The 11205-nt window shown below is 28.3% G+C and overlaps 1 protein-coding gene across 2 annotated transcripts; it reads right to left on the minus strand.

The window, feature by feature from the left end:
• Positions 1-4237: 4237 nt before the first annotated feature.
• LOC101263824 (acid phosphatase 1) lies at positions 4238-5742 on the minus strand. 2 transcript variants are annotated; one of them, XM_069299268.1, is made up of 4 exons: positions 5442-5595; positions 5102-5279; positions 4775-4984; positions 4238-4465 (listed from the first exon to the last, which is right to left on the minus strand). In XM_069299268.1, exons 1-4 carry the CDS (start codon positions 5515-5517, stop codon positions 4291-4293), a joined length of 639 nt encoding a protein of 212 aa, XP_069155369.1. In that variant the 5' UTR covers positions 5518-5595; the 3' UTR covers positions 4238-4290. The 2 variants fall into 2 exon arrangements, with proteins under 2 accessions (XP_069155369.1, XP_004241952.1); XM_004241904.5 differs by having other exon boundaries at positions 5102-5742.
• Between the last annotated feature and the right edge of the window lie 5463 nt (positions 5743-11205).

Here is an 11205-nt window from a genome sequence, read left to right on the forward strand (position 1 = left end):
AATTGAGGATGAATATAAAATAATGTACAAATATAATAAACATGCAATATGCACAAATAATAAAATAAATAATTAAAAAAATCGGCCTAAAGTTTGCCTACATCAATATTCCAATAATAATGAAATAAAGTACGATTCGAACTTCATTCGAATAATTTCAAGGAGAAGCACCTCCGAGTACCTATATAGAAACTTAGTAGAAGAGTTAGTACCAAATAAATATAAATAAAAATGAATAACTCAAATAATAACTAAAAAATAAAAATCCGTCTTATTAACATTGGAGGCCTTGGAAATCGACGGTAACTTTCAAAATGGAAAGACCTCTAAACCCGACGGATAGATTTTTCATTGGCCCATTTCAACATATAAAATATATAAACTTGAATTAAATTTCTGTCTTTCAAAATGGAAAGACCTCTTAACCCGACGGATAGATTTTTCATTGATCCCTTTCAACATTTAATAAGCTAAGTAACTAAAATATAACACCAACCTTCATTAATTGAATTAAGCCCTTACATATGTTATCATTTAACTAACAATTGAAAGAAAACAAATTATATTAACTAATAAAAATAACAGTAAACTAGAAGCAAATCTAACAAACATTCACGTGACAGTAACCAAGATATAAGGATTGAAGCAGGGAGCTCGCTAGGAAAAATAAAATTCACTATCCTATTTTGAAATCAAACAAAACCAAATGAAATTGCTAACATAATAGTCGTCGGAGTTAACAATCTAAAAGAATTTATCTCTCTCTATATAAAATAATGTAGGTAAAAGTATTCTAAAAGAAAAAAAAAATAACAATGCAATACTATTTAAATATCCAATGAACAATTTTAGCAAAATAGGAAGTGTAAACTTAAATGTAAAGTAAACATAAGATAAATAAATAAAAGTAATCAGAATAAATTTCCAAACAAGCAGCCACATAAAAATATTCGAGCGAAATATGAAATTCAACATAGAACAAAAAAATAAAAATAAAATGGTAAAATAGTTCAAGATTTCTACCAGAAATTGAAGAAAAATATCAAAGCTCCTCGGAGCTATCGTGCGCTGGATCTGGATTGTTTCCCGTCGAAACTTGATGATTTTTTGGAGCTAATAGCTCCCTGGTTCATTCATCTGCAATGAAAAAAAAAATGTAAAGGAAAAACGGGATGGGGTTTTGTTTGGAGCTTCTGGTTTCTCCATTGGCTATGGAGAAAAATGGAATATGGAGCTTGGGTCGGGGTTTCTGGGTGGTGGGGGTTCGGAGGGAGGAAGGGAGCGGAGGACATGGAGGGGGAAGAGAGGAGAGGCGCCGGTGATGGTGTTGGAGTTGCTGCCTCGCGGTGGGGTTCGCCGGAAAAAGAGGAAGGCAACGACAAGTGAAGCAACTCAAGTGGAAAGCATTTTAACCATTGATCAAGTCAGTTTTTAAATACTAAATAACGAATACTATACTATTGATTTCATGAACGAATTTGTGTCATTTACGATGTGCACGTTTACAAAGTAGAATAGGATGATCGGTTTCCATAAAATCTACGTCTAAGCCCATATCATTAGTTTAATCTTGACGTTTAGCTATCCATTTATTTACATATATGTATTTATTATATAGTCTATAAGTCTCGAATTAACCATTCCTCATAATAATTTCATTAACAACTTGCGGATTTTGTTTAACATTTACGAAAAGAGGGTGAAAAATATATTTAAACTATTATTTTGAGTTTTATTTTTAAATTATTACTTATTAATTTGAAAAATCATGCTCTTTATTTGTTTTATCATACTCTTATTTAAGGGTGTTTATGGTTCGATTAGAATTGGTTATTAACTAAAATTAAAATCAAATCAATCTAAGTCAGTTTTAAAATTTTTAAGACCAAATGAAACGAAATAAATAACTGTTGATTTGGTTATTGTCGATTTTAATTCGTTTTGGTTCAGTTGTTCTGATTTTTTTGATTTAAAAGTAATAAATTTTTTGAAGACATATGTATCTCGATAGATATGGACACCTACCACATGAACAATCTATAGAAAAATCTAATGTGAGTTCAATTAAACAAAAGTTATTATCACACGAACAAAATGGTTTAATTAAGAAAAGTGTGTATATCTTATGTGAGGTACGCTACTAGATATAAGCTGAAGTACTGTATTTTGATAGACTAGCACTTAGGGTTATAATAGTTGAGCTAAAATTTTCATAGACTTGCAGTTTTTCGATTCGGTTTGATTTTTTGCAGTTGTTTTTTAGTAAAATCAAACCAAACTTAATAGCATCGATTTTTAAAATTTAAAATCAAACCAAATTAAATATCGAATTTCTCTTTATCGACTCGGTACGAATTGCGATTCGTTAGATTTTTAATCATAACCATGAACACAATCCTACTCTCATCATGGTATGCTTAATGCACACTCTCTTTTATTTGGTAAAAATTATTACATCACACTCCACTAGGGCAAAACATTCCTATTTGATAAAAAATTAATAATTTTCAAATAATTTGATTAGAGTTAAATAATTAAACTATTACTATTCTCTAAAAAAAGAATTATAAAATAAAATATTTTCCTACCCACCATCACTTTTAGGGGTGGGCATTCGGTATTTTGGTTCGATTTCGATTTTTTTTTTGGTTTTTGATTTTTATAAATTGTGTACCGAATACCGAACCGAAATATTGTTGGTTCGGTTTTTATTATTTCGATTCGGTTTGGTTATTTTGGTTTTTTTAATGGGCATGCTTAGTTGGGCTTTTAAAAATTTACAATTTTTTTTGTTTGATTTTCAGCTTAATGGACTAAAAATAGTTATATCAAAAAGTCTTTTACTTTTTACTTTTTTATTTTAAATTATAATATTTATAATTTAATATTAATAATTAATATAATATAAATATATATTATAATATAATATAATATATTTCGGTTAACCGAAATACAGAATTACACAAAATCACATACCGAAAACCAAATCAAAATATCAAAAAATACAAAAACATATACCGAATCGAAAACCAAAAAACCGAAATCGAAATATCAAAAAAATTTGATTCGGTATGGTGTTTCAATTTTCCGGTGTTTATGCCCGACCCTAATCACTTTCTTTCATGTACTCCTCCTACCTCAATTTTTTAGTTATTTTTTTAAAATTCTTTTATTAGTTTTATTTTTAAAAAAATTCTTACCTAAATCTCCCCCTCCCCCTCCCCACCCCGTCCCATCAATTAATAATTTAAATATTATATTTCTAGCACACCGCACATAATTCTTTGCTCTCATATTTTTTTCCTTTTGTATTAGATATTTATTTTCTAGAAAAGCACTTTTTTTACTTGTTGCAAGACTTTTAAAAATAAAATTTCGATTTTATTATAATAAATAGAAAAGGTTATTTTCCTAAAATATATATACAAATCTAACAAAAAAAAGTTAGAAAAATAAAAATAAATTAGGAGCGAAGCGGTAAATGGGATAGGGTAGAATTTTATTTTATTTTTAAAAAGATAATATCAAATTTTCAACTTTATTTTTTAAAAAGAAATTAAGACAATAATACTTTAAAGTCTTTAGTTTTTAACCAGTATTAATAGTTTATTTAATTTTTGTTAAGATTGAATATTTTATTCATGTGTGATGTGACAAAGTTTTTGCAATAAAAGAGATGATATATTATACACACTATTAATATGTGTTTCTCAAACTTAAAGTGATAAATCATATGTAAAATTCACTCTTAATAATTTTGATGTAAAATCAAATAATTTAAATAGTGTTTTTGAAACTTTTATCACTTTACCAAAAGACAATAAAAATTAAGTCCATAAAGGCGACGTCACTCTATAGTTAACTTAAATCATGTTGTCTACTCTATTCGAAGTTTTCTCAAATGATTATTTCGTGCTCTTCACATGTGACTTACAATATTATTATTTGGATGTTGAAGTTTGTCGTGCATATTTGCAAATACAAGATTTCAGTATTTTATATATCAGTTAATATCTCAAACTTTTAATAGTTTACTCAAAAAGTCATCTATTTTTAATAGTTTATTTAAAAAGTCGCTCAATTTTATATTATAACTCAAAAAACACTTAATTATTGATGTTTCATTTAGAAAGTCATTCAATTATTAATATTTCACAATAAAAAAAAATCAGTCAATCAATTCTCTATCTCATATTAACCGATTACTATACATAAGCACATGGTATTAAAGAAATCATAAATAAAAATATAATTTTATTGATTCACCCTTGAGAAAATTTTATAAGCAAATCAACCAATGTAGTACATAGGGTCAGGGACTTTGAAAGTACGAGCTCCAGCGTTTTTTCCGATCAAATCACTCCATTGGTCTCCAGTGTTGCCAACAATTCTATATCCAGCAATCACCAGCTCTGTTCTCTTGTTCGATTTATACACCACTGATTTTGGTGAATCATTTTCTCCCCTGCATTCGAACCAAATCTAATTATTTTCAATATTCTAAAAGAGAGAAGAATAAAAGTACTACTTGTTGGGGTACCGAAATAAAACTCCATCCGTCTCATTTTACGTGAGATAGTTTGATTTTTTAAAATTTAAGGTACAAAATGAATGATAGAAATGTGTGTGTGTCTGTAAATCATTTCATTAATAATAAAATAGACATTTTATAATCAAAATATTACTCCGTAATATAAAAATGTGTTGTTATTTTTTATACTAACTAAATAGGAAATTGAGTCACATAAATTGAAACAGAGTAGTGAGTATTTACTTTAGTATGAGCTTTAACCAAGAAGTGTAACCCGCTTTCTTTAGATTCGTAACCCTTCCTTCTCTTGTAAACTCTGGAGTTCCTGTTAGGATAACCGGTTTGATCCCAAGAGACAACACCGTCTTATATAAACGAAGTGTTGCTGGAATCGCTGGTGCTGTTCCCTCCATCACCCACGCATTAAACCTCGTACTGTTGAACGCTTTTGCCCTGAATGTTAAATAGTTAAAAAATGTTTTAGACTGAATTAAAAAAAAAAAAAAAAGTGAGTCGTGTAATTTGAGCTGAGCTTAATTTTGATGTAGGGAAGAAAAAGCAGGTTGTTACCCAAAGGCCACGTCCGATCTAGCGTAGTAAGGAAGATTTGAGAGAGTAGTCTCATCAACATCAAACACCCAAACGTCCTTTCCATCTCCGCTAAGCTTGAGGCCTTTGGCATACTCAATTGCCGCATCAGCAACGGCCTCACAGTCACGTCGATATTGTTTGCCAAGCATGTAATGACCTACATAGTTTGAACACTCGTTAGGTACCAATTTCCAGTCTCTGACGTTGTTGGTTTCCACAGCGAGGCGCCAGCTAAGACAGTCCAATTGTGGGACTGCATAACCAGCAGAACCAGTTCGTGGCCTTAGACGGTGAATTTCTACTACTTGGCTAATTATACCTTGATCTTCAACATCAGAGGCCAATCCCACGGCTACTATAGATGAAAAAAACAAGATAATAGTGAAACACCTCATGTTATGGTCTTGGGAGGACAAATTAATTAAGAAGATAACGTTGAGAGCATATACCTTTGATGGTGGCTTAAATAATTAGAGCCACAATCTCAACTACTTCAAAAACTAATTTAAGTTTAATAGTAATTGTTATAACGTGTTTCACGAAATGAATTGTACTTTAATTGGTCTCGCTATATGCTTTCTGCGGATCTCTATTGTTTGTTTACTTTTAAAATTGTTTTCATTTACAACTTGTTTGGATGGTTGTTATATATATATATTGTTTCATAATGTATTGTTTGTTTACTGTTAAAATCTTTTTTATTTACCACTTGTTTGGATGGTTCTTATATATATATAGTTTAATGCACATAACTTTTGGATAGATTATATTGTTTTCCGTCGTTATATAATAACAAATATCTATATATATAATATAAAGGACAACTTTCACATATAGCAAACAAAAAATTCATATTTGTATGTTATAGCAAAGTTTGCATAATTGCTCTCCATAGCAAACATAAAACTGTATAATTCGTTATACATATACAATGTATAATTCGCTGGCCTAAATTGTATAATTCGCTGGCCTATTGCGCTGCAATTGTATAATTCGCTATCCTATTTCATTGCAATTGTATAATGCACAATTGTATAATTCGTTGTCTATTTCGCTGCAATATTTTTATAAAATTTGCTTTGCATACAGTTGAATCAAATTAAAATGTATGTATATTGCATAATTATAAGTGTATAACAAGAAATATATGTTTTTCTCTCGCTTTATACAAAAACAGAAACACAATATATACACTTCTATTGTATAAAGCTAGAGAAAATTGTATTTCACTGCAATTGTATAATTCACAATTTTATAATTCGTTGGCTTTTTTCTCTTCAATATTTGAAGTAAAATGTTTGTAAATTGTATAATTAAGTGTATAACACGAAGATATATAATTTTGCATGTGTTTATGCAATTTTCTCTCGCTTTATTAAAACAGAAACAAAATTTATACACTTTTGTGTATAAAGCAGGAGAGATTTTTGGGAGAGAGACACCTGGCAAACTTTAGCTAATGTTTGCTATGGAGCACAATTAAATCAAACCTTAGCTACTCCATTTATTTTAGGTTATTAGTTTGTTATTATATATACAACTTTCCCTAATATAAATGATTAACCAACAAAGAAATTATAGGATACGGAGTAGAACTACAAGTTTCCTTCTTGCCCCCTCCTAATTGGGCTTCTTTCGTTTCACGGGCTTCTATCTGCATGTTCTCATATTGGGCCTTAAAAGAATTCTAGTGATGATTGTCAACAAAGCTTTACCAATGCCAAAGCTTCCTTTACACTATGCTTGAATCATTGTTATCTATTATATTGTATTGTATCATTATTATACCTATAATGTTTGTTTTGATCTTAAAATGTATTATACTGTATTGTTTAATTTCGTTGTTACGTAACAATAGAAATCCCTATTTTATGAAACAACCAATTTGATGTGTTCCATTGTTACTTAATTTCTTTTTCCAATTATATATTTACATGATATTTCAAAAATACTATTTTACCCTTTACCTTAATTATTTAAACACAGTCACACCTCCTACCCTATAATAATTAAGGATATTTAAGTAGATTTATAAATTACAATACAGTATGATACAATCAAACCAAACAATTAAAATGTTACTAAACAACAATAAACAATACAATCTAATCAAACATTGTATCTATCATACAACACAGTACAATAGAGTACTACAATACATTATGAAACAATGGGTAACAATGATCCAAACAAAATGTTAATGCATCCCATTGTCCCTTTGTAAACCATTTTCCTTTAATAAATCAATAGAGTTTTACCTTAACGGTTTCGGAAGACAAAACAAATTGAAATTTATTACATATACATGACTTTGAAAATGATTATATAGATACAAATTTCAAATTATTGTGTTAGTTTGAGATTTCAATTTTGAAGGTTTAATGGTGACATTCATAATGGAAAGAAATCTATAAATACTTATAACAACTTTGGCTTGTTAATATCCTAATTATAACTATAAATCTCTAGTTATATTCATATGATTGTCATTTTTGAAATTTTCTCTTTATTTTAATATAATATCATTATATGTGGCGCAATAAATGTATAACCTATACCACTATAGTCTAGGAAAAAGCTTCTCTTTGATAAGCAGTTATAGGGGAGTTCAGAAAGGATCTGATCGTAGATAGAGACTTCAACCTGTGCGGGGGTAGGGGCGAATGTAGCCAAGTGGATCAAGGCAGTGGCTACCATTGCTGAAGTCCAGCATCAGGAACAGCCTCAAGGCTGGGTAATATTTAATGAAAAGTAGTTTCATCTAGAACTGTTAAAATGAATAGATCCATTTCATCCGGGCTAATTCATACATGTTTTGAAATTTGATGGGTTAGTCCATTTTCTATGTGTAAAAATAGTCGACTCAGCTCACAACTACGTGGACTATGGACTTTGCAGGGCCCACAATACTTTTTTCTTAAAAGTATATTTTTTGAATTAAATTATAATTTAAAATATTACTTATAAATATTGACAAGAGAATATTACATGGTATTAGTGTTACCACTTGTTAATCAAATTCATAAATTAAATTATCTTTATAATATTTATTAAGTTTGATTTCAAGTAAAAATATAAATAACTAAATAAAAATATTAACCTAATTATTTTTCAATGGTCATAAAAAATAAAAACTATGACAATATTAAATAGGCAGTGGCTTATGTAGTGATTCCCTAGAAAGTTTAAGGAATTTTTATTTTATGCAGTACATATTTTTTAAATATAATTTGTATTTAAATTGAAATATTTGAAATTTAAACAAATTTTGAATTAAGACTCTTGTTATTTTTAAGGGAAAATTGTATGAATTAACAAACTATTAATACAAATTAATATTATAGCCATAATTTATTGTAATTGCAATTTGCAGCAAACATCTCCTTTTTTACCATTTGATTCGGTATACTATTAGTTATTTTATATATTTCAGTATAAAATGTATAAAATGTGTTTGTATTTGTACAAAGTGAGAGAAATATGCATATGCAAATACAAATAAATATATTTTCATCCTATACGCTTATAAATATATAATACAAATCTTATTATACAAAGTACAATGTACAAACGAATTTATACAAAACTGAACAAATTTATAAAAAATTGGGTGTTTCTAGCAAATTATACTACTCAAAAGCTTCATGACAAACATAAAATTGCAATTATGCATACTATAGTTATAACATACAAATATGATTTTTATGTTTGTTAACTGTGAAAATTAGAGCCGTCAATATGGGTTAGAACCATTGGGTCGACCTAGCCTAAGCCGGGACTTAATAGGGTGTGCCTAAGATTTTTGGAGCTCATTTAATAAAAGGACTTTTTAGCCCGATCTAAATATATAAGCATGTTGATTTGTGAGACTTGAGAAATATTGCTAGGGCCGGTCCATGGACCAACAAAAATTTATTTAAAAATATAATTTATAATATTAAAATTTGAATTAAAGAGAGTTCAAACTCAAAATAATTAGGTTAATATTTCTATTTAGATATTTATACTTTTATTTGAATTTTTTTTAATAAATATTATAAAGTTAATTTTATTTGTGGATTTGATTAACAAGTAGTAACATTAACATCATGTAATATTGTTTTGTGGATATTTATGATAATATTTTTAAATTATAATTTAATTTAATAATTATAAAAAAATAGATATAATTTTTAAAAAGGCGGCCTGGCTCGGCAAGCTGTAGCCCACGTACTTATGGGTTGGGCCGACCGTTTTCTGGCCCATATAAAAAATTGGCTAGCCTAGTCTGACCGTAAAATGTTAAAGCATGTATTGGTTAACCCGGGTGGGATGGATTAACCCTTATTGACAACTTTAGTGAAAATTAATCTATATTTAATACTCAGTTTTATTTTTATGTTTTAATTAGTTTTTATTTGGCCCACGGGCCGACCCTATCCATTTTTCTCAAGCTCCATAAATGAGCAGGCTTATTTAGGACTAAAAATTCTTTTTCTTAAATGGGTTTAAAAAACGTAATCCAATCCTATTAAATTATGGATTAGGCCAAACTAGTCCAACGGGCCTAGCCCATATTGACGACTCAAGTTTCATCTATCAAATTGAGTACTGGATAAACGTACAACAAGGTCTCGACTTCTATAAATTGATTATATTTTACCTATTAGGGTTATAACATAGTACATTCTTCACATATTTTTCATCGTTGACGGCTATGATAAGACAATGTCAGAATCAGAAGAGTTGACGTTTCCGATCTTATCTCCGAGTGGATCTCAATCTTCGGGTATGTTTTTTGTAATGTTTCTATGTAAGATTTATTGTATTCAAAACTCTGACATATGTTTAGTTAAATATAAATAATTTCTTAATTTGGAAAAATTTATGAACAATTAAATAAAATAGATCAAATGAAGATAGTATCAACAAGTTGTAACTGATTGAGAAATTCATGAATAATCGAATAATCAAAACAAGTTTTGTTAGTTTAACCAGTATACTAAATAATTTAACAACATAGATACAATGAAAATGATTCTAAATTAGAATTGTTGACGGTATATGTGAACAAATTAAATAAAAAAACCCATAAATTTATCTTTTGGATATAGAGTCAAAGCTATATTTGTAAAACTTTCTTGAATCAAAATAATACACTCTTGCTTCTATATATGCCATCATTTGATCAATTACAAAATTTAAGAAATGATAATACACTCTTGGTTCTAATGTATATGATATCATTTGATTAGTTAGAAAATTTAAGAAATAAGAAAAACTAAGGTTTTCCAAATTGCTTTTATTAAAATAACATTAGCACTTACATTTTGTTGATATTTCTTCCCATTAATAAATATAAAATAAGAAAAATAAGGCATTTTCTTTTGAATGAACTAAAAATACGTTATATAAATTAAAACAAACGAGTATATAAACAAGAGGAATTGACATATATATACAATTGCTACATATAATAATGAACAATTCCACCAAATGACCTTCCCTTGTTTCACCTTTTCCTCCTTAATATTCACAAATTATATTTCAATTTATTTGTCAAATTTTGATTTAGTAAGTAATTTTAAAAATTATTATTATTTTTTGCATTTTGTAGTTTTATGTGATAAATGTGTAGAATATAGTAAATTATATTTAAGTAATGTGTTTTATCATGTCATATGAAAAAATAAATTTAAAGAGTTGTTGGGGAAAAATATATATATAATTATTACTTTCAAAGAAAAATATCCATTTTGTAGAATTAAATTAAAACATGTAAGCTCCTTCCCTATTCATGAACTCCAATTATGTAGATTAGAGCCAAATTGTGATGAATTTATAAGGCACGTAGTAACAATATACTCTGGAGTCTATATGAATGTCAATAAAATGCTTAAAGGTCAAGAAGTCGATGTCATAATGCAACTTGCATTTCACCTGACATAAGACAATTTATTTGTTTGTATATTAAGACAACTATTGACGAACCGGGACCAGGTTGGTTCTACTTCAGAGCCTACACATGTCCATTTTTATTTATTTAGGTTTCCATCAATGTATCTTTAGAGTATATAACTAGTAAGAGTTTTGGAAATTCATTT

Source organism: Solanum lycopersicum, chromosome 6, assembly GCF_036512215.1.
Source record: "Solanum lycopersicum chromosome 6, SLM_r2.1".
In the NCBI taxonomy this organism is placed as follows: domain Eukaryota; kingdom Viridiplantae; phylum Streptophyta; class Magnoliopsida; order Solanales; family Solanaceae; genus Solanum; species Solanum lycopersicum.